The sequence below is a fragment of the Mizuhopecten yessoensis genome, unplaced genomic scaffold, assembly GCF_002113885.1.
Source record: "Mizuhopecten yessoensis strain PY_sf001 unplaced genomic scaffold, ASM211388v2 scaffold5835, whole genome shotgun sequence".
In the NCBI taxonomy this organism is placed as follows: domain Eukaryota; kingdom Metazoa; phylum Mollusca; class Bivalvia; order Pectinida; family Pectinidae; genus Mizuhopecten; species Mizuhopecten yessoensis.
The window spans coordinates 98,540-123,348 of NW_018406247.1; the positions used below are offsets into that span (position 1 = coordinate 98,540).

The following is a 24,809-nucleotide window of genomic DNA, read 5'->3' on the forward strand; positions in this document are numbered from 1 at the left end:
CTAGAAACTTACTTTAACAAATGTCTTGTGCAGTCAGCGTCAATGTATGTGCATAAGGGTTTTATGCTACGACCCGCTGACTTTCCTGATAATGAATAACTCAATAAGGAAATGTTATCATTTTGTGATAGGTATCCGATTCATTACATTAACTTTCATGAGTGAGGAAAATGAATAGCTCAGTTGTACTACCCATGTTTTTTATTCTTAATTTTGTGATATGAATGCTTTATTTTCTTGCTATATTGCTGTCCTCAGGTTGACACTATGATGCTGTTTACGCTTGCATTCTTTGCTGTTTTACTTCCGTATGGCAAGTCAACGGATACGTCATATAGAAAGGTAAGTAATTGTTATCATTTGCATGTTTACGCTTTTCACGTTATAATGCTTATATTTATTGTAGTTAATCGATTTCATATTGTCAAATATGTATCACATATACGAATCTGATTATGAGCGACTAGTTTTAGGATTAATATTGTTTAACATCCTATTAACAGATAAGAACATTTAAGAACGTGCCTCCATGTGTGTAGTGTATGCATGCTTGCGTGTGTGTATGCAGGAGGCAGGGTATGTTGGAGTGCTTGCCCTCTTGTGACAGCGCGGATTTGATGCCGACTTTATAGTGCTATCTCACTGAAATACTATGCCGAAGGCACCCAGCACAGCATTCCGCCCGGTCACATTATACTGACAACGGGTGAACCAGTTGTTTCCATTCCCCTAAATGCTGAATGTTAAGCAAGGAATAACCACTACCATTTTAAAGACTTTGGTATGTCCCGGCCTGGGGACAGAACCCATTGCCTTCCTCACCTGGACGAATGCTCAACAATCAAACTAAAGGTAAGGCGTTAGGAAATTAAAGGTAGTTAGAAGTAGGTTGAAAGATAAAGATCCTAAATATTGCAATGGGCTCAGCAGATATATTATGGTCGCTTTTGTGCCCCCAAATAGAGGGCCTAAGCAAATCCCCAATTCTGCAGGGGTTTCCCTGCATTAGTCGCCTCCTATGATACATGCAGTGGGTAACAGTAGGTGTATTCTTTTCCCGATCCCTCACCTGCAGGGTCGTATGGGCGTCTAGTCCAAGTCCGCATTTGGTAGACCATGTGCGTTTGTCAAGGATAAAACCATGAATGCCGGACCAAATAATTTTGATGTTTTTGTTTTTGTTTCGATTTCTTAATCACATCGATGTGCCATGCATGTCAACCATTTACATTAAAATACTTTATGATTGAATGCACTGATTTGTTTTGGTGGTCGAGTGGCGAAGTGGATAAAACACTCGCCCTTTTCACTAGTACGACCGGGGTTCGATCGGACGTGAAAGGGTATTGTGTCTTCTAACCATGTGGGCTTTCTCTGGGTACTCTGGATTCATCCCATATTAAGACTACACGTGTGCTTCAACTTCTTTGGTTTGTTTGTGTTTTACGTCCTATTAACAGTTATGGTAATCTAAGCACGTGCCATGTTTTGATGGTGTAGGAAAGCCGAAGTTCCCAGAGAAAAACCACCGACCAAGTACCTGGCGACTGCCCAACGTAGGCCATGAACCCGCGACCTAGTGGCTAGTAGTAGCAGAATGGCGGACGCCTTAACCACTTGGCCACCGCGGCCCAACGCGTGCTTCAACACGGCCAAAAACAGTGTCTAACGGTCACATAGACATGGCAGATAAGAGAGAGTGGAAAAGATATAGATCCCTCGTGTTGTAAGAAGGGCATCATATCAATGTTGGCTTCTTAGAGAATGAGTATGTATAAGGCCCTTTTCGGGCCCCGGTATATCCCGATTTTCACCTCCTAAATTCGTTAAAAGATGTCCTATTTTATTACGTGCTCAAAAACGAAGGCAAAAGTTTGATCGAAAGTTGCGTTTTGGGGTACCAGAAGGGGCAGGGTAAATCACAAATATAATAAGATAGTTATAGCTACTGTTATATTGCATATTATATATATAATATGTGCTCAGCACCGGTGGCTGAAGTCAGATCCTGATTTGTTTTCTTACTTATCAAATTAACTTACAATTAAAAATGGTATTTGCCACCACAACTACAGTAAAATGATTGCTTTAATGTATGAAAATTGATTTGCTGGTAATTTTAAGTATCCTAGCATCATGAGAAGTATCTGTTATAATCGTTAAAGTTAACCCAGTTAAATTGTTTTATTAATTGTTCTGCCTATTTCCAATGTGTATTCGCTGATTGTACATAAAAAAAGTATCTTGGGACCAGCATGCAACTTAGTATAGATATTAGTTTCATGGTAATATTTAATTTGTGAAATTTTTTTACTTATCAATCAATGCAATTTTTCTTGAAAACACGTTTTTCTTATGTTTTTGAACACAAGGACTAAAGTGTATATTCTTGTTCACCACCAAAATTTCCGTTTCCGTTACCAGAAGACCTGATCTGGCAGGGGTCCCGCGGTAAGTCGCCCCTTATGACATTCACTAAGATATAGCAGCCTAATTTCCTCCGAACCTGCAGAGGCACATAGTTCTTTTATTTAAGGTAAATACTGTTGTTTTTTCTTTATTTTTCATTGACATCTTTCAGACGAGGGAGTCTAATGCTTCCGCGTGCCATGTGGATGACATTCCTGTCGTTGTTTTTCAATGTCCTGTCCTTGATTCCGGACATGTCCTACATGGGGAACATTGCCAGGTTACAGATGTGACTGGACAGAGACAATCATATATTGTGAAGTGCGTCCATGGTAGCTGGATTAACGACCAAGCAGGTAAAGAAAATCACTCATATATAAGCAATAACAAGCACATGTTTACTCAACCCCGTACGAGGTGCGCGTAGCTCACTTAAGACCTCTGTAATAAGGGTTAAAGTATGCTATTAGCATAGAGTAAGATTGTCTAGACACAGGCAAGAATTGAATTTAAACCTCCCCTGTTTGTTTAAATAATTATACTGAGTACAATACTTTTTTTTTTTTTAAACTTGCCCTAGCCACAATACTTTCTTTTACATCTTTTACATTTGACAAAGCTACACTGTCAATGTTTATTCTGATTAAGTGTATTTCAGAAAGAGTCTGACTCAATGTTGTGAAGGTTGAGTAGATTGTTCAGCACTTTGCAGAGCGGCATGGCTGTATTGCACTTCAGAACTGAAGAAGTAAAATGATCACATTTCATATTCATACAGTATTTTACATGTTACTATATTAAACTGAACTATTAATTAATATTCTTTTATCTGACACTAGAATTCATTATTCTTAAAATTGGGACTTCGGTTATAAACCGTAACATTAAGAAATGTACGCTTTAAATTTCCTAAAAGGTTTTATTTGATTCATAGAAATGGCAAGTTTGATGGTATTCCAGAGTTCCAAGGTCAAAATCAAGGTTACTGTAACTATGTATTGGTCAGCCATAGGTCCATGGGGCATTCATGTCCCTCGAACGTTTTAACTCCATAAATACACAATGCCTGTTGATAATGTCGTCACATTATGGTTGATTTCTCTGAGTATTTTTTAGGTTGGTAATAGGGTATGTCGTCAACCATGCAACAATGTCATCAGAACAAAAACGACATCTTAGTATACTTTTACTTTAAACTTTTCAGGTATAGCCCCTAAACGCAGTAAAAGGCAATGGACAGCGGTAGGTGGTTCTACAGGAGCAGTGATTGGGACTGTGGCGGTTGGACCAATCGGTGCTGCAGTTGGATTAATAATTGGCGGCGTTGCTGGAATATTTTGTGATCTATTCTGTCCAAAATGTAAATGCACTTTTACCTCATACTATAGTTCAACAAGCCCACTGAAAGATGGTATGGTTAACCCCATGATGTGTCATTAAAATACCCCAAATAAAAATCAGAATATATATTAGTAAATAGAGTGTAATAAACTTGTACACTAGCTATAAGAATAGTACATGGCCATGTTTACGTAGTCAATAATAATGCAATAAGGCTGATATCTTCATAAAAGTAGTTCACCAGACATATACCAAGTCAATCTCTATTACAAACGAACTAAATGCTACAAAATGACGTATTGTCAAAAGTTAATTTACAAGCCTAGGTTTAGCGTAGCTTAATTTCCCTTGCACCAGCTGTGGAGAGGCAAACCGACCTCAAACTAGATATATGTCGCCATGCAAAACCACTCAAATCACATGTCTTTTTTCCATATTTCTAAACATTTTCTTCAGGTTGGTAGGTATGGATTATGAAAAGTTCATTTTACATAATCAAGAAAATTGTCTATGCGACGTTTCGATGACTAGTGGGATATGTTATAAGGTGTAAAATGTGTATGAGTTGTCCACAAAATCAATGTCGAATTCGGCTACGATGTAATCTTTTGTACAATAGTTGTTATATATGTACCGAAATGACTCGATTCAGCTTCGCTTTGTTTAATACTTGGTCATAGATGTGCAAGAGAGTCTTTGATCCCCCTCGTCTCGATTTAGAACTGGCCCACTGCGGCGTATCCAAATGGCTTTCCTGGTCATTTGTCTGATGAAGGTGACAGTGTACATATCGTACTAGTCATCGAAACGTCACATAGCACATTGTATTGGTTGTGTAAAAATTACTTTTCATTAACACTGAAATCACAGTAAAAATCCCTGGTGACATATTTTAACAGATTATAAATGTGAAAACAAAGACTGCTAAGAAATCTATAATATTATATAATGTAGAAACATTGAAACTTGAAAAAAAACCTGTTTATAACAATATTAAATGATACGAATATACAGTTTATATAACGTTCATGTATCCATGACGGTCACAAGGCTGTCGCTTATACGTATATATACCGGTGACATATATTACCTAGACATTTCACCTTGATTTTTGTGCATTCCCCTAGTCACAATCATCCAGTGTTGAGGCCGGTATGCCTCCCCGCAGCTAGTAAAACAGACTGTAAGCTCAGTATGACCTGGGTTTAAATGAATTTTAGAGAACATATCATTTCAGAGCATTCTGTTGAGTTGCAAAATAGATTGACAGGCTATAAACCTTGGAAGTTATTGTTGCGTAGACAAAAACCTTAATGCCTTACTGTTGACTACGTTTACCGTTATATAATGTGACTAATGTAAATATATTCAAATCACATATACAAAGGTACAAATTCCGGTTTTAAATCGGGGTCTTTGAATATGACCTAAAAGATATTGGAATTTTGGGTGAGTATAGCATCTTTTTAGGGGGCTTCTTGAACCTTGCGTTAATTACACCTGCCATATTCAGCTCGGGCAAATCTATGTGTCGAAATATAGCTATCATAAATTAGTAATTAATATATTGATATTTATTTCTCAAATAAATACATTCTATATAGGATCGACATATAGAAAATAAAACATCTATGTCGTATCGAAAGCAAAATTGTTCACTATATGTAGTAATACGAATTTAAAATAAGAAAAAATCAACAAGCTTTTAATGTAACGCTGCATTCTACGCAGATAACTTGTTGCTAGGTTTGAAGACTCTTAACAAACATCTTTCTTCTAACTATATTAGAAATACATTAGTAACTTAAATGTGTACATATTTACGAGTCAAAAATAAAACAAACATCCATGCGCGTGATCAAATTATCAGACAACAAAGCTGACAAATATTTCATTCAACGTACTTCAATAGCCACCTACATGGAAATCCTTAAACAAACTACATATCATAAAAACGACATTTTGTATAATCAAATTGTTCCCATTGAGTAAGATTCCATCGTAGAATATTCTTGTAGTGTTTTCACCGCCACCGAATACACCGTCACCGAATACACCCCCAACAATCCAATGGGACAAACCGACGACATCTGAGTATTACGCTAATCCTGGAAATACTTTTGCTGTTGTGAAGTGGTATTCTCCTACAGCTTCTGACAAGCAAGACGGCAACATAAGGTAAGACAAAAAAATAAATCAATAGCTACGTTTGCTTTTCAAGTTTGTCTTTTCGTTTACATGACGAGATTTCCTTTAATGTTGTCTCTGCAGGTAGGGCATAAGAATTGTACCTGCTGTCTCCCTTGACAATGCCTCACTTTTGGCCTTTAGTTGAGCGTTAGCCCCTGTGAGGAAGGCTTTGGGTTCTGTCCTCAGGCCAAGACATACCAGAGTCAGTAAAAATAGTAGTTTCTACTCCTGCTAAACGCTCAGCAGTTTAGGAGTTGGATGACTGGTTCGCCCGTTGTCAGTATCATATGACCGGATAGGGTGTCCTGCTGGGTGTCTTCGGCAGTATGTTTCAGTGAGGTAGCACTTTGAAGTCGGCATCAGTTCCGCGCTATCACAAGGAGACAAACACGAACATATCGCAGCCTCCCAAAACACACACGCAAACACTTCACGCATGCATCTCGCACACAGGGTCGGCCGTCCTTAAATGACCATAGCTGTTGATAGGACGTTAAACAATACTTAACCAAACCAAACCAAACCAATCCTTTTACGTGTTTTGTATACTTTCATTGGCACTAAATACCTCTTCTGTGACTTACTCATATTGGCTTTTCGATCTGTCAATACCACGTGGCCATACAGAGTAACACAGTAGCTTGCAGTTTCACGTCCTCAAAACCGTTTATGTCCTATGAGGACGATTACCTATTGAGACGCCACTGAAAGGAAAGGGTAGAAAAGTGAGAAAATATATAGATTTTAAGAATTGCAAAGGAGATGAGGTCAACAGATCATATTTGATTTCTTTGATGTCCCATTACACACATGGAGGCATGTCCTTAAATGACCTTAGTTGTTAATACGATGTTAAACAAAATAAATCCAAACCAAACCTTAAGAAGAAGATATCGCAGAATACCTTCAGTTCTTCAGGGAGTGGAGGCATGAGTCGGCGGCTCTTACGACATGTATAGGTATAGAACAAGTCTATTTTCCCCTGAACCTGCCGTGACTGCTTATACGGGGGTATATATGAGGTAAATCCGAAAGTGTTTTCAGTACAGAAAGTACATCAGAAATACCAAATTGTCGTGCTAGGCGTGTCAAGACATGAAGCATGACAATTGTAGAAAAGGGTTAAAACGGATTAGATAAAGATCACATGTGTGGCGATTGTATCATCAGATTAATATTGGTCTCAATAATTTCTCCTTAGCTAAAGAACCGATGAATATCTCCAAAAATGTTGTTGGAAAACAATTGCCATTGGTGGACACAGCAAATCTAGATGTTCACAAAAACTGTAAAGGATATAAAGTGTCAAGAACGTTGAGATAATATTACTAAAATGAATGGAATACCAAAATTATCTCCAAGTTTGAAGTTTCAGTTAACTATAACTTCAGTAATTCCCCTAATAGCTATAACTGCAGTAATTCCCCGTTGATCTGGTCATGTCATTCGACCATATTTTGAGCTTAGCGAACGTAAAATTCTCAAAAATACCCGTTGTTCTCAATTTTTGCAAGCTGTTGAATTGCATTTTAAATTCAGGGGTTATTATTATTATTATTATTATTATTACATGCTTAACGTCCCGTCAACACAGGATATGTCATTAGAGCAAACTAATGGCCGACAAAAAAAATGCAAAATAAAAACAAACTTAAAGAAAAAAGACAAACGTCAATTTGAATATTGAAATTGGCTATGCTGTGGCCAACAGCTAAGACCGAAGTTTTCATGAATGTTTGTAATATCAGATAGCATTAATTGTCAGCGGGGAAGAAAAAAAAAGTTATCGAGACGAAATCATTATTGTTTTCCTCGTAGCCCTAAGCAGACGTCTGGGCTCTCTTCCAATTCTGAGTTTCCAAGAGGAAAGCACACAATAATATACAAGGCCGAGGACTCGAGTGGTATGAAGGCATTTAGCCAGTATACATTCCGTGTTATTGGTAAGACGATATTTTTGAAATTGATTAAAAACATATAACATATAACATTATCATTCCATTGGACAAACTTAATTGTCCGTTATACCAGCATCAAAAATGACACTAGACACTTGAATTTCATAATCCTTATTGATTTTGCTTGGAGATTATATTAGCATCACAAAGCTAAGATATTACAGTTATTACATGCATTACAAGAAAAAGTTAGTTTTTATGATAAGCTTTAATAGACATAGGTTTGTTTTCATGATTGTATTTTTAGTACATATACTATAGTATATAATGTTATAGTTTTTGTTATAATTGTTTTGTTTTTGTTTTTGCGGTACGCAGTTCGTGTCTGTAAAAGCGTACTACCGAATCCTGCCAACGGACACATATCGTGTGAGCACCCCGAACGAATAGCTGGCACTGTATGTAACTACAACTGCGTTGATGGCTATAGACTTAGTGGATACAGCTCCAGAATATGCCAAACAGATGGAACATTCAGTGGTCAAGCTCCTACTTGTCAAAGTTAGTGAAATTGTCTTCCTTGTGTGCACATTGATTGTTTACTGTAAAAAGGATCTGCTAGCATGTGATTTAGTATATAGTTTCCTACAACGACATCTAAGCCTGGTTCATACTGGATTGTTCCTTTTGACGGTATGTTGGTATTATCACAAACGTCACTCATTATAGGATCGTTCAAATTAAGAAAAAATAATCATGGCGCCGAAATTTAAACGTTGGGGAAAGTTTTAACCATTTCTAATTTAAATTGGAAACGAACACTATTTCCTTTTTATCACATAACCAAATAACGGTACCAATATCATGAAATATAACGTTTTTCTGATAAACAAGTTTGCAACCACGCCCTATTAAAGTCTATAAGTCTCGTCTGTGGTCCTGTTTGTAAGTATAAGCACACGTCAAACGGAGAACTATAAACAAAATTCAAGATTTTCCTTTAGATTGCAATGATGTATTGTTGCTTAAATCAATTATATGCGTTTTTTTGGTTTTTTTTTTTATCCCAAATTGATTGTTTTTAAATTCAAAATATACACAGGACTGTGGACGACGTTTGTTTATTTAACCAAGTCTATATGTTGTTGTTGAATTCTGTTTTATTGGAAATGTAATTTAAATATTATTTAATATCAAACTGATGTTATGATTTAAAGAAAAAAACATGTTACTTTGGCATTTATTTATTTATTTCAATTTCATTTTTTACATATATATTTATATATATATATACATTATTGGCCCCTACATCCATCAGTTAAAACCTGTCCAAATTCTACGCATATCTATCCACGGCACGGACAGCCAATATGCTCTACAAGTGGGTTCGTGTACAAGACAGTGTGTAAAACAAAGTGTGAGAATGGATACAAAGTGCCATCATCCGATGTTTTCTTTGCGACTTGTCAGAGCACAGGACAGTGGAGCAACACTCTTTCCGCGTGTAAAGGTATTTCTTGCAATTTTTATAGTTGCAATGTATTATGTTATGTAAAATCTAACTTTTTTTAAAAGGGACTGATGCACTCTGATGATCCTGCTGTTTGAATAAAAATATCCATCATAATAAAATAGCACAGTGCTACTTTTGTTGAGGATCCGTTGACGAAACATTGTATTTTCACATTTTAATTTCATGAAGACAACTGAAATGAAACATGTTTTTGTTGCTTGATTGAATGTTCGTACATCATCATTATATTCTTGTGTGACATTAACAGCTTTTTACATTTTATTTTCACTGTGCAAAGCTCTCATCCTATTTTTGTTTTTTCCCAAAGCATTTCATAAGTTTGCCTATAGCCACATATGTAAGGGTATCTCGTTATTAGTTCATATCATTAAATATGTCTTATTGGTTTTAAATTAAACATATTTGCATGGAAGTTTTATCAGTAAAATATGACGTCACAATAAAAGGTCTACCTTTGCAGAGCTTAGTTAAGTGGTATTATACGATTCTATATTATAGCAGACCGAGAGTAATAATAAAATATATATATTTCTATAACACTGACATGAGATACGATATCATTTCACAACCGATAGTGTTGTTTGCCCGATATGACTCAAGTTGTTGATTGGCCGTCAGCAATACACAAACGATCAATCAATTTTTAATGTGTTGGCGTAGCTAGTCCATTATTACATGTGGTATCCCACCGGTTCCCAGGGGGCCTACAGGTTTGCACTCCTTCCGTCCGTTTTTCCGTCCTTCCGTCCGAGAGGTTTGTCCGGGGAATATCTTCTGTACTATTTCACATGGAGTAATTACCCACACTTAGTATACAAGGACATCTTGGGATGGAAGAGTGCAAGAGTAAGGTCACTGTGACCTATGACTTGCTTTTGACCTTTACTTTTGAAAACGTTTGTCCGGGGAATATCTTCTAAACAATTTTACCTGAAGTAACCAGATTCGATGTACAAGGACATCTTGGGATGGCGGAGTGCAAGAATTGGGTCACTGGCCTATGATTTGACCTTTGACCTTTATTTTTGAAAAGTTTGTCTGGGGCATATCTTTTATACTCTTTTACATCGAGTAACTGGATTCGGTGTACAAGGACATCTTGGGATGGCGGAGTGCAATAGTAAGGTCACTGTGACCTATGACTTGCCTTTGCCCTTTACTTTTGAAAACGTTTGTCCGGGGAATATCTTCTATACAATTTTAGCTGAAGTAACTAGATTTGGTGTACAGGGACATCTTGGGATGGCGGAGTGCAAGAACTCGGTCACTGTGACCTATGATTTGATCTTTGACATTTACTTTTGAAAACGTTTGTCCGGAGCATATATTTTATACTATTTCACCTAGAGTAACCGGATGTGGTGTACAAGGACATCTTGGGATTCCGGAGTGCAAGAATTAGGTAACTGTGACCAAATGACTTGACCTTTGAAAATGTTTGTCCGGGGCATATCTTCTTTACTATTTCACCTGGAGAAACAAGATTTGGTGAACTAGAACATCTTAGAATGGCGGAATGCGGGAATTAGATGACTATGACCACACTGTGACCTGTGCTTCCTGACATAAATGTACTGTTTGGTAAATATAGAAGTCATTGCCGGTGGACTTTGGACTGCCTTGCATTTATTTGCCTCGTTATATAATTTTATATTTTATTTGGTTGACAGATTCGGAACCTCCATCTATACTTGATTGTCCTGGGACGCAGTATGTATATGCAGACAGAGGACTTGAGACTGCTGTTATATCATGGAATGTTCCGACCGTAACGGACAATTCTGGAGAGCTTATAACAGCCATACAGACAAAAGGGCAATCTCTGGGAAACAAGTTTACAATTGGTTTCATGGAAATACGTTATACGGCCACCGATTCATCTGGAAACAAATCACCTGATTGCATTTTTTCAGTCCGTGTTGATCGTTAGTAAAAATGATCTAATCTTTTTTGGAAATGTTACTTATATTGCCGAAGGATCCCATGAAGTTAAAAAAAAACAGTGTCCAATATAGGTTTTTGTATTATCACAAATTGTTATGAAGACGTGTTTAAGTCACCTGCCGATTAATGCGAATGTTATTGACATAACCCTGACAAAGTGTTGTTATTTTTCGAATCTATCAGAAACCCGATACAAACGCCACAGTCAGTTGGTTTATAACGAACAAAAATAAACTCAAATTAGTATGGACCCAATCAACTTAAACTGTACAGGAATGATTTACTGATTATCCTAGTTTTAGTTAAATATCCTTCATGGCCGCCCTGGGCTCTAAATGGCTGAGACAGTTTAAACTGTTTTCGCAGCTACTACTATCTATTCCAAACTTGATTCAAAATGGCCGCTCTGGCCTCTGATTGTTTGATTTGTATTCGATGTCTTGTAAGGGACTTGATTTGAGTCCAAACGTTTTACAAATGTTCCGAATGAGGTCCAAACAAAGTATCCTTAATTTTTTGGCCGATCATTAACCGAGATGACCTGGCCACTGATAAGGAGAGAAAGTTCATTTCTGTCATTGTACAAACTTTCAAGGTCCCGACAAGGTTTTTGTAACTATTAGGAACGACTCCATGTGGATGTAATTGGAGGAGACCACTTAACTGATACAGCTATTAATCTTTTTACAAATGTTCATTGTCACAGTTTTTCTTACTGTATTTGTATTACATTGATATAACGCATTTGTATGAGAATATATTGTACATAATAGGAGAGTAAATCCACAAACTGCTATAGATCCTCTAATAACAGAGAATTTCGTTTTTTTCATTGTAGAACAAATATGTGATCCTCCTAAAATTATCGATTCGTACATGAACATAGATTGCGCGAATGGGTTCTCGTATGGATCAAATTGCTCTTTAACCTGCCGTGGAAGTTATCCATTGATTGGAAATGATCGGATATCCTGCGAGAGAAACACAACATATCCAAAGGTAGTTTATTGGGATATGGGTACCGACGAGCAACCTTACTGCAAGCGTGAGTAGTTATATTCATATGTAATGCAAGTAAATGTAATTCATATATAAATAGTTTTAAATTGTCTTAGACGCCAGTTTAATCCGATATCTCTCTATAAGAACTCGACAAATGGAACATGTATATAAAGTAATAATACTAGTAGTCCTTGTTTTGTTTCAGAAAATAAGTGTCCCGAGCTACAGCCTCCTATCCACGGGGCACTCATATGCGATAAGTGGATGTTTGGTGTCCAATGCATGATGCACTGCAATGAGGATTACGACCTACCTGCCGGGACAGGTGGTGGACGTATAGCTAGATTCACCGGTCAATTCACTTGCTCCATCAGCTCTGGAAAGTGGAGTCCTGTCGAAACAGTTCCAGGCTGTACAGGTACTGCAAAGTCCACAAATGTAAATTTTAATTGCGCTTTTTGCATATGAAGCTACATGTACTAAAATCCAATCGCATGTTTAGTTCTATGAATGCATTCTTGTATAAAATCTTTTGATGGTTAATTGATATTTTACAGTGTTAAGCAATCCTCTGAAATCATACCTGCCAGGAGAACTATATTACTTTACTGGAGTTTGCACTAACATTTCATCACAAAAGAAGATAAAAGAAAATTTTATGTCCGAAATGCAGAATTTGCAACAGGATCCTGGCTGGAAGGGTATTTGTCCTAACGATTGTAACGTAGACAATGTAGAACTGAAATGTGGCACAGTGCGTCGGCGACGAGATGTTTACAAGAAAAGACTGACACGGCAAACAAATACTGCTTCAGTATTGGTAACATTTAACATAGTTGTAAAATGGAAAAAATATGGTAACAGTACAATGGATACTTTTAACCATTTACAAACAAAAGCTAAATCACTTGGGTTGCTCATTGAAGAAAAAGTACAGAGTGGTTCCTTAGATGTGGAAGCAGCTGAAGTCGATAAGACATCTTTCCAGACGGGTTTTGCAGCTATAAAATGTGAACCGGGTCGATACCCACGATATTCGACTCTCACTTGTGGTAAGTAGTACTTACAAAATAGTATGCTTCCGTTTAATCGTCAATGCCTTATTTTCGAAGCCATTGAAACTACAAGTCATGTTTGGCATATTTTCAAGGCCAACTTACTTTCCAATGATCCAGTCGAAAAATTCATATTGCTTAACAAATTAAAATCATTTCCTATACACATTTAAATTTTTGCATTGAACTTATTATTGTATTTATAAAATATCGTTGAATTGCAAAGTTCGTCATCTTGACAAAACTTTCATGATACATTTGACAACAAGGAATTCCATGTTCATTTTCAGAACTTGCCTGTTCTGGCGTATTGTCGAGATTTAAGGTTATTTCACGTTGTCATTCCTCTTGAGAGAATAATTTGTCGATTCGATTGATCAAAGTGCAAACTGGCATGACATCATGTGTCAACGTTATGACATTTCGGTGTAATGACACTTTATAGTGTTCCTTAAGCTTTCCCCATAATCCAAGGATATAGTAGTAATATGAATGTGCATACTTTTCCTTTACACTTCATATCTTTTGTTTTCCTATCACGTACTAAGAAGGTTTTCTAAATCACGAAAGAATAGGCAGCGAAGAAATTTAAGAACTAGACCACAATAATGGGATACCCGTAATATATTGTCGTAGCCAAGCCAGATCAAGTGTTCTCTCTGCATATTCCGCCAAACTGCAGACGACGAACACATTTTTTTTATTGTGAAGAGGACGCTTTATCGGCAACACGCAAATATTATGTTATGTTCCTTTCTCTTTGAAGCCTCATGTTCCTTGGGTTCCATTTACGATGATGAGGAATGCACTGAATGCCCAAAAGGGTCTTACAGAGAGGATGACAACATTGTTACATGTACGACATGCCCTCCTGGGACATCTACTGTATCCTCTGGGACGATTAATTATACAGACTGTGTGTGTAAGTGTTGTCTTTTTCGCCTGTTTATAAGTACCTAAGTGTACAGGCACATCTTTCATTTAATAACCACAACACACAGGGGGGGGGGGGGGGGGGGGGGTCCCAGGAATTAATTTTGGGTGTTGCCCAAAATTTCAAAATCAGGAAAAGACATATTTGTGCACTTAAACTAATAAATAACAATTTTCATGCAGGTTTTCATGTACTTTCTGCCACCAAAATATATAGAACTTCATTTTTGCTGAGATTGGGACAATTATACTTGCACTGCCGAGAGGAGTGAGGGGAATTTTTTGTTTTCTGAAGATGTAATACTAAACTATACTAGCTGAAAAAAGAAACTGTGCATGCGGAGAATTTTTATAGAACATGTATTACCAACTGTATATACATGAAAATTCACATACATGACCGAGTATGTCGACACATACACACTATCCGTGTGTCGTTGAAAGTTTTTCCCGTGCAGTTTGCTCTATATAGGCGTTGACCAGTTTGCATGTTTTTCTCGTCCAGCCATCCAATTCGACAATGAAAGTTTATTTTTCATCTGTTGGGTCACTCTGTTGAGACCAGTGAACAGTAAAAACAGCATTATAACGTTTTAATATGTGATTAATGCTATGCCGAGGCTCAATGAAAATGACCGCCTCTGGCATGCTTCAAGCCGTTGTCTTTACACGTTTTCATGTCCATCGAAACACAATCCGGGATTTGTGGAGACGACATCAACAGTTTGGCCACGTCGGCGATCGACCTCGTGCGGGACGTCCACGTGTGACGTCACGTCAACAGGACAGCCATATTCGGCTTGTCCATTTGAGAAATCGCTTCCAAACGGCAAGTTTGACTGCACGGACAATCCCTGGCTTGCTACCAATAAGCCCGGGAACTGTACGGAATCGATTGCGTGAACGAGCTATCCGTCCGCGACGTCCTGCAATCCGCCCAGTTCTTCTGCCACGTCATCGTGTAGCACGTTTGTCCTGGTGCAGAAGGCATCTGCGATCTACTTGACGGGATTGGGCAGTCATTTTGTTTACGGACAAGTCGCGAGTCCACCTGGATAGTAGTGACGGCCGTTCCAGTGTTTATCGTCGCGTTGGAGAACGTGTCCGTGACGCGTGTGTGAGAGAACGCCTCTGTTGGTTGTTAACAGGAATTTGAACACGCTACGTTACCGTGACGAGATCCTCCGGACCCACGTCGTTCCATTCGTGCAAGGGCAGCAACGTCACATTACGCTACAGCAGGACAACGCCAGGTCACACACAGCTCGTGTCGCTATGGGCTTTCTGGCCCAGCAGAATGTTGACGTGTTGCCCTGGCCTGCTGTATCCCCCGATCTGTCGACCATTGAACACGTCTGGGATGAAATGAAGCGCAGATTACGTGCATTACCTAATCAACCGGTGACGTTGGCTGATTTGGCTGCAGAGTTGGTACAGATTTGGAATGCCATCCCACAAGCATTCTTGAACCGTCTAATAGGCTCCATGCGTCGACGTTGCCAGGCTTGCATTCAGGCAAACGGTGGATATACGAGGTATATACGAGCGGAACTTTTTGATTCCATAACGTGGAAAATGGAATGCAACTGTTAATAAATAACAAATAGTTGTCCCTGAAAACCTTGTTGTTCTACGTCATACACATTTATTTTTATAACACATTTTAGGCATGTACGGTTTCTTTTTTCCGCTGGCATATTTAAAGCACTGCCGAGCGTAGAAAGCAAGAATTTATCGGACATTATTTTCTTGACAAACAAATCGAGGGAGGCGTAAAATAGTTTTCTGAGTTTGCGGTATCATTCCAGGTTATATTTTATAAAATAGAGTATTTATATTTTATGATGACCGAGCGGAGAGAGTGTTAACAAATTTTGTAAGAATGGTAAAAAATGTAGAATTTTGGTTAAAATGTTGATGTTTGTGTCAGGCCCATAAAATGGTCAAAGTTTATGGGGGGATTTTCTGTAGATACATGTACATGTAGTTTAGGCGATCATTTTGGCAATTTAATATTAACTTATTTGTCATAAATATGAATTGTGATTTAACTGTTGGCTTTTATTGTGAAATAGTATGCATACATAATTATGTGCAATGGCAACACCTAATGAAAAGAATGTACAGGCCAGGCTTTTATGCTACTATTGATTTTTAATCACCTGATGAAGTGATGCTAAGGAGGGTGCTTCAATGACATTGTGTTCGAAATTTCTGGAATTTACATTTCTTTATTGGTATAATAAATCACTCCTGGTGACCATGTGTACTTGAAACCACCGGTGAAATTACAGGTATATCTATCATGAAATAGACTCTTACCTTGAAATAACACTTTACCGATATAACTAATTCAAACAGATGCTATGAGTCCATCTCCCAACTGTCAGGGTGATCACCACACCGTGACATTATATTAGGTAGATTCAGTCCGTTGAGCCATGGCCACTGACCTGACTGGAGACACTACTAATATATAGACAATGGAGGATTAATCCCCTATTGTTTAGAGTATAAGTAGTGGACTCCTTGTTTGGGCAACACTCTCAGGCATATATACTACTGGCAAAGGGAAGCCATAGAAAATCATAGTTCAAGAGAGGTTGTTATTAAAAAGAAATGCCATATGAAATAGGGGGAAATCTTCAAAAACCATGGTCCAGATTATTTTTGGACACAAATAAAGGGTGTTGCCTGAGCAACTAGGGCAACACCCCTGGGTCCGCCTCTGACACAAACTTAATGCTCCGAACGAAACTGAATGGTTAGAGTAAAGATCTTCACATACAAGTACACAAGCGAAATAGGAACCTATCGCAGCCTCCCAAAACACACATGCATACACTACACGCAGCCATCTTGCACACAGGGGAGACCGTCCTTAAATGACCATAGCTGTTGATAGGACCTTAAAAAATACAAAACCAAACGAAATGATCAGATATTATTACAGGTATTTACAAAAATTCAAATCGTATAATAAACCAATTTCAGGTTGCTGTTCAAACGTTTTGACAAACTAAATGTAAAGAACAATGTATTCATTCACATTATGATATATGTCTTGCATCCCATATTTTGCTATAATGTATAGCGGTTGTATTTCGCGGTTTTTTTATTTTCGCTATATTCGCGCTTTGACTTATATCCGCGAATTATATACACCAGCGGAATTATCGAGAATGTTAACCACTTTTACGGACCTTATCACAACAGATTATCACCGGACAACTGGGCAGTCCATGTAAAAACAACTCTTACATTTAAGTGGCCCATTATTTGTATGTGTACACAGTAGGTGATTAATTGATTGGAGTTTACTCCTATAAAGGTACATATTCATTTTATTTTCTTTCAAGTGAAGTCACTGGCGGATGACGACGCCCGGGAAAATTGTTTCCAAACGGTTTACCTGTATTTCGCGGTTTAACCTTTAAAAATGACACTCAAAATACTTTGCACGACACATGGGATTCGGGTGCACAGCGAAATTTAACCCCCGTGATGATGCAATGAAAACGAAACCGCGAAATACTGACAAGGGGAATTTAAAGCTATACAGTATATCATTGCTTTTTAATAAATGTTTCAGAATTGTCATATGTCAAACTGTGAAACATTGTTCCAAATTTCTGGTAGAAACATATGGACAAGCAAATGTATAATGATATATAAATGGCGTAATTGGTTAGGCTTTTTAGGGTTGAGCGACCATTTAAATATTATGGTCACATAGTCAGGAAATAAATGTGCTTAAAGATAATGACTAACAGCGTTTTTCTTTGATTTATTTTCATATTTTGTCAAAAGCAACGTGTAAACCAGGTTACTATTCATTAACCGGGGTGATTCCTTGTACACCTTGTTCGAGATTCCATTATGGTGCTGACGTGATGGCTACCCAATGTGAACAATGTGGCCCAGGGTTAATGACCATGTCATCTGCAAGTACTGACATCTCAGAATGCAAAGGTACAGCACAGCCAAAGTTCGATTATCAGAGCACCCTATGTACATGTATATTGCTTACCACATTAAGAGCAAGTAAGTGTAACAAATCATTAAGGATTGGGTAACAAGCTTACACAAATCTATTTTCTCAGTTTAACGGTACATACATGTCACGAAAATAAGAATCTGTGATCGTGTTGTGAACAGCACATCCTCTTAAAAAGATCTATTAAATATTGTGTTATCGAACCTGGTTAAATTTTGTTTCTCCACAATTATAATTTGTATCTTTTCTTTTAATCTAAAGTGTATGATGCAGTTATTGGAGGAGGTTTGTTATCCGATACAATCGGAAAATTACAGGACGGGGCTGACAGTGTTACCCTTGCATTATGGATTAAGATTCCAGTAAACCATGATGTGTCCCTCCATGTCACAATCAACGACGGCACAGACGCCACACAAATTGATATCGGAAAAGGGATCAACATCACGCTATACAGGTTTGATAGACAAAGAAGGGAACCATCAAATATGTGTTGAGTGTTATTTTACAGCAAATTCCCAATTCTTTACCTATTACGTGTTAACTGTCAATCTCAGACGTAACGTGTAAACTGTTAATCTCAGACGTTCATTGAATCAAAACATAATCGCCTGACGTCGTGTCATAATCCTTTCAGACAGTAGCTTTGTATTGTTAGTGAAATTTAAATAATGCCGATTAAAAAAAATCGTTTATAGAGTTTAGCGTCCTTATTAAGTGGCACGGTAGTATAGTGGTAGGACGCCGGGCTCGTGACCGAAGGGTTGCGGGTTCGAGTCACGGCACGGCACTGTGTTGTATCTTTGAGCAAGATAGTTTACTCTGCTTGTTCCAGTCTACTCAGCTGTAAATGAGTACGTGGCTGGGCAGTGCTAGAAGTGTTGAATGCTAGCTGTTAGCGCCGAAATGGCAGGTCCGGCTGTATGCTCCCCCAGGGAGTTTAGAAGGTATTGGCTGGTTGCAAAGGCCCTATAACCACGGATAATAATTTGTGAACCACTCTGAGACGAACTACGAACTAGATTGTGATAAAGCGGTATACAAGAACCTCGAATTATTATTATTATTTATTTTTTATTTTCGTGAATGTCTTTTTTTACAGTATTGTTGGCCCTAAAAAACAAAACAAAAACAAAGCCAAAGTAGTTGATGGACGTACCTCCATTTGTATAATGTATGCATAAATAATTGAATGTGTGCTGGAGTTGGTATTTTAGCGTTTTTGTATCCTTGCTACCGTATTCCAACAAGAAAAGTTGCCTACTACATGCCTACTACGCCTGTGGTATTCAATATCCCAATCAGTATCAAAACCAGTTATTTTTAAAAAATACTGATACGAAGCCTTTCTTTTTCTTTGTGACCTTTTCTCTCTGGAAGGACCTTTGAAACGTAATAATAATAAAAAAAAGATGTCAAACTTTCTTCACGCTCGTTTTCAATGTTGCATGCAATATTTACCAGTATTTATGATCCTCTGTGTATCTCAATTCCAGAACATATCAACAAACGGATGCTGTGTTGAAGGCTGGTTCATGGCAACACGTTGCTTTGGTGATTGATTCAAAGTCAAATGAACTCGAAGTGTTTGTCCAGGGCAGTGTACAATTTACTTCACCTATAGTATCAGTTAATGGGATGTGGCGTGTTGGTGATTCTGAAGTCCTGTTATCTAGTTCTGGCACTTCCGGTAATAGAACCTATTAATTAACGTAAATACATTTAACAACGTTTGTAAAGATGTCTTTATATTTTTTAATTCTTGTATTTATCAGAGTTTATTCATAAACGCATAACATTCTACTTCCAGTTCTGTTAACAAGTTTAAACTGCTGGTGGTCTTATATTTGAGCAAAGTATTCGAAGATTTAAAGTAAAGAGGCTCGTTCGAATAACTTTTTTTTTTCTTCATTTTTTGTTTTAAATATTCATACTGTAACACATTATATTGTGATGATGTCGATTACTCTGAATGATTTTACATATTACTTATTTCGTAAAACCATTTGTGTGAATTACATTTACAATTTTAATATTATACATATTTCATAAAAATCTGCATCTTGAAATAATTGTTTATAGACATACATATCTCGGGTCTACTTCTGACAAATACCGCTCTAGAAGAAGCTGACATACAATCCCTGGCAACAACCTGTTATCACACGAGAAACGGAGCTGTGACTATGGAGGGATTTAAGTATGCAGAATCGAATTACATCGAGTTAGTTTCACCAAGTATTTGTGATAGTAAGTCTGCATTTCATTTATTTTAGGAGAGAGAGAGAGAGAGAGAGAGAGAGCGAAAGAGAGAGAGAGAGAGAGAGAGAGAGAGAGAGAGAGAGAGAATCGGCAATATCATTAGATTGCTTAATCAAGTGCCGTACTACTCGGACGAAATCACTTTGTATCCATTTTTTATATTAGAACACATGTCATTCCCTTTTAAAGCTGATGCCAACTGTGAACCAGACCCTTGCAACAGCCATACCTGCATTGGCGGTCTTGATGGATTCACTTGTCGCTGTGATGGGGGATTTACCGGCGATAAGTGCCAGATTTCTCCTGACTATTGCAAGAACCACCAATGTGAAAACGGGGCCACCTGTCATAACCTGCGTTATAATTATACTTGTTCGTGTACCACTCGATTCAAAGGAATTCTTTGCGACTACGAAATTGGTAATATTTAGTATTGTTGGAGTGTAATATTCCTATTCACATAAAATAACCATACATTGTTCAGTATATATTTGTTTGTAGTATAATCACTTAAACGAATTTTTTTCCATGTAGCCACTTTATCTTTAAAGGAAAAGCAAAGAGTCTTATATGTTTAAATGGCATTTCGACAGTCAATGAGTAACTTAACTTTGGGAAGTGAAAACAGGTATAAAACACTGATTGTAATCAACTTGAAGTCATGAACAAATAATTGCTCCTTATTTTACTAATACGATGTGTGGTTTGTTTTCTATCGTAAGTTGACGGAGGCTGGGCGTCCTGGAGTAATTGGTCTGATTGCTCAAAGTCCTGTGACGGAGGAAATAGGACACGACAACGAGAATGTAACGACCCCTATCCAGACCCAGATGGAACGCCTTGTACAGGCGAACAAATAGAATTGGAGCCTTGTAACGAAGAATCGTGTCCTGGTATATAGCCTATTTGAAAGATATTTTATTTCAACTTCACTTTCAACGAAATACGTATCATTGACTATTTTATAAACTTGTATAGGTCATTGAAATCTAAGGTCTGCCGTGAAGGAGGTATATGATACATAATGGCGATAAACTGTTGTGTGACAAAATAAACTCGACCGTTCTAGATGTTTTACCATGAGAGTATCTGACATGACACATACCATCACAAAGGATTCCGATGACGTTTTAAGTTCTTTGATAGTTAGTGTACGCCTTCTGTTTTCTTTAAAAGGTTTCATTGATTTTTATTTCTTGTGATATCCTTGGTTGTTTTTAATCGATTGTTCGTCTTTTCCTCATCTGGTTTGTTGGTGATTTGATATATACAATGTATTTTACTTTTTACTTTTAAAAGCACAAGTAACACTTTCCTGTATTCACTACTCTAGTTTGTCCCAAACCGCCTCGTTCTTATGGAACTGAGATGGATTGTAACGTAACAAGCGATTTAACAACTTGCCATGTCCGATGTCGAGACGGACTTTGGTTTGCACCTGGTTTTCCACCCCTACCTGAATACAAATGTGGGATGGAGACCTCTTATACATGGAATGGGAAACCACCTTCATGTTCAGGTAAGAGATATATAACTTTCATTTACTGAATAAGAAAACACGTTCAACACTTACTATTCAAAGACGAATATTTTAGCAGCAATGCTGAAAAAAGTAACACATTTTTGTAACAATGTAATCGGGACTAGCCTGTTTGTGAGACGTTTTTTGTTCTTTTTGTTTCTTTTTTTAAGAAAAAGTAAGTGTATGTAAGTGTTCACTTTATGACAAATTCTGTGATCAATATTTATTCATCGTATTACCATATCATTTTAAAACACCTGGCATAGACTGGCTCATGGTTTGGAAATTAGTATCGCCATGGTATTCCACATATGCTTGTTATTTTAGACAATAAATAATGAGTGTAAACAGTTTAATCTATGCTTATGATTACAGATATATACTATCCGGAGAATATTAAAACTGTTACCAAGATAACGTATGAATCAGCAAATTTGTGCAATAAAGGAGAAGAAATGAAGGCTGCACTTCTGGAGAAATCCCTTGACAATATTGATTGTGCAGCAACAAAAACATGCACGGTGGATATATCTACAGAGGGTAAGAATTATAAGGAAATGATGTGTTGGGGAAGTAATAAGGAATATATTGCACTTTTTTTCTTCTTCTGGTGTTCAAGCATAGCATAACCAGCGTTTTATAGTTCTCCTTTCGAGAAAAGATTTTTGAAAAACAATCGAAGAGTGGAAATTTAAAAATTAATTATCCGAAATATGACGGCATTAATTGCCATATTTATTAGCAATGTTAAATATAGATAACTCTTACTCAGATCCTAGGAACAGTCACACCTGCTCGCATGACCATCTCCATTAAGAGACTACTTTTGTTATTTTCCATTATATCGAATTAAATGCTACTGGAACACGAATTAAGAGACTACTCGTGTATAGACTCCGCGTATTGAGCTTCCCGCGGGTAGTGTCTCAACACTGTATAACTGTATAATACTGCATATATGACCTTACTTTATTTAAATTCCACGTTAATTTGTAATACAATAGGTTGCATTGTTCGATCAAAGAGTTCCTTGAGTGCACCAACGACTGTGATTGTATTACAAGTACCCTTAGAGGGACAAGGTGATCAGATTTCCATTAAAACATCAGGAACAGGTAAGACCGATAATTGAAGTACAGACTAATTTATAATTTTATTCTCATTATCTGGTCAAAGTTAGTGGAATTTCAGCGATCGTACAAACACATAAATTCAAGGTCTTACCTATTTTCTAGGATTTTGTTTTTGTGAAATGAATGCGAATAAAGTACATAAATTATTCAATATGGTTTTCTTCTCTTTCTGAATCACAAGTTAGCAACTTGACACAGTTGATTGAGAAATATTTGATTCTATTGAAGCTATTTCGACGAAACATGGCATAGTCTCCTGACCAAATGTTTTCCCTTTTTTGAAAGTGTATTACGAATTTAAACTCAAATTCTACAGAAATGACATCGCCGAAACATGATGTGGTTTTGGTCTTACATGTATAGGGTTTCACGTCCTAACAGCTAAGATGCCCCCATGTTTGGCATGTTTATGAGGACATTGGTATGTCCCAGGTTTGGAACAAATCTCACTGCAAAAGCTACATTGACCATCTTGGACTTTGGGAAATAGGTCACGCCTTTATTCACATAGGCGATCTGTATCATTTGTCACAATATTAAAAGTATGAACAAAATTGTGTTAATAGAACAGAAGATATAGCCATATGTATATATGCCGCCTGAATTTTAAAGCTTTAAAACCTGAAACCAAATTGCGTTATTACATCAAGCAAAACACTAAGAGAAAATCATGTTTGTTTGGTACTTTATCTGCAAAATTTGCTGGTGTCCGCTGTGTAAACACGGCCATATACAATGTGATTTTGACAGTATATCACATGTTCTATTAGTATCAGTGACCTCTACCTGGACATTAGGAATTGTCAATAGTTGTTTACATTCTAGTATTAGCTTTTATATTTCACTTTGCAGATGTCAGTCCGACTATGAAAGTCCTCTTGCAAGCTATTGGTACTCTTGAGAATTCAACCAGACAGTTCAATACGAGTACAGACATTTTGAAGATTGAGGTCGATGGTCAGGAGTATGATGCCTTTGACGTTGAATCATATGGCAAGGTTGATTGCAGAGACGGAAAAATCCAGTTAGAAGCATTGTGTAGTACGTTTGCATTCTATTCATGTATTATTATTTAAAACAAAATCATTTGCATACATTTTCACCAGTGGAAAAACAAATATTATGTATGTACTAGAAACGACGTGGATTTACTACGATGGTCATACGCGGTACTAGAAATTTGACTTAGGAAAATCAACTTACCCTACTTTAACGTCAAATAAAATCAATGTAGCGCGACATTTGTTCTTGATTGAAACAAACACTACAATGAATAAATGTATACAAACCTGAATGCAATTGCAACAAAATTGATAAATTTATAACAGTTGAAAAGTAGTATTTACCTTTTTTGAACAATCCCTTGTACAGAAGCATTTTGTTTTTAAAGAAAATCAATAAACCTGATCCATGCAGCTTCTACAAATGAATAGATCTGATGTATCCCACTGCATGTCAATGTTAGAGACAAAAACATTAAGGATGCACGCTAGTCTAGTAGTAAGACGCAAGGCCCAGGCCGAATAAATCCGTGTTCGAGTTACGCCACGGCACTGTGTTGTATCTTTGAGCAGGATACTTTACTCTGC

At 37.3% G+C, this 24,809-nt stretch overlaps 1 protein-coding gene across 3 annotated transcripts in view; it reads left to right on the forward strand.

The window, feature by feature from the left end:
- Positions 1–24,809, forward strand: part of LOC110451156 — a 40,090-nt gene that overhangs the window by 10,795 nt on the left and 4,486 nt on the right. For all 3 annotated transcript variants that reach the window (XM_021499019.1, XM_021499018.1, XM_021499020.1), the window contains 22 exons: positions 259–342; positions 2,582–2,765; positions 3,614–3,769; positions 5,769–5,928; positions 7,759–7,883; positions 8,217–8,399; positions 9,157–9,348; positions 11,043–11,297; positions 12,155–12,361; positions 12,524–12,736; positions 12,876–13,370; positions 14,140–14,295; positions 18,117–18,278; positions 18,565–18,760; positions 19,800–19,993; positions 20,386–20,553; positions 20,755–20,985; positions 21,288–21,458; positions 21,899–22,084; positions 22,463–22,627; positions 23,092–23,202; positions 24,073–24,261. In XM_021499019.1, coding sequence (XP_021354694.1) covers positions 268–342; positions 2,582–2,765; positions 3,614–3,769; positions 5,769–5,928; positions 7,759–7,883; positions 8,217–8,399; positions 9,157–9,348; positions 11,043–11,297; positions 12,155–12,361; positions 12,524–12,736; positions 12,876–13,370; positions 14,140–14,295; positions 18,117–18,278; positions 18,565–18,760; positions 19,800–19,993; positions 20,386–20,553; positions 20,755–20,985; positions 21,288–21,458; positions 21,899–22,084; positions 22,463–22,627; positions 23,092–23,202; positions 24,073–24,261 — 4,174 coding nt within the window. In that variant the 5' untranslated portion in view covers positions 259–267. The remainder of the gene's footprint in view (positions 1–258; positions 343–2,581; positions 2,766–3,613; positions 3,770–5,768; positions 5,929–7,758; positions 7,884–8,216; positions 8,400–9,156; positions 9,349–11,042; positions 11,298–12,154; positions 12,362–12,523; positions 12,737–12,875; positions 13,371–14,139; positions 14,296–18,116; positions 18,279–18,564; positions 18,761–19,799; positions 19,994–20,385; positions 20,554–20,754; positions 20,986–21,287; positions 21,459–21,898; positions 22,085–22,462; positions 22,628–23,091; positions 23,203–24,072; positions 24,262–24,809) is intronic.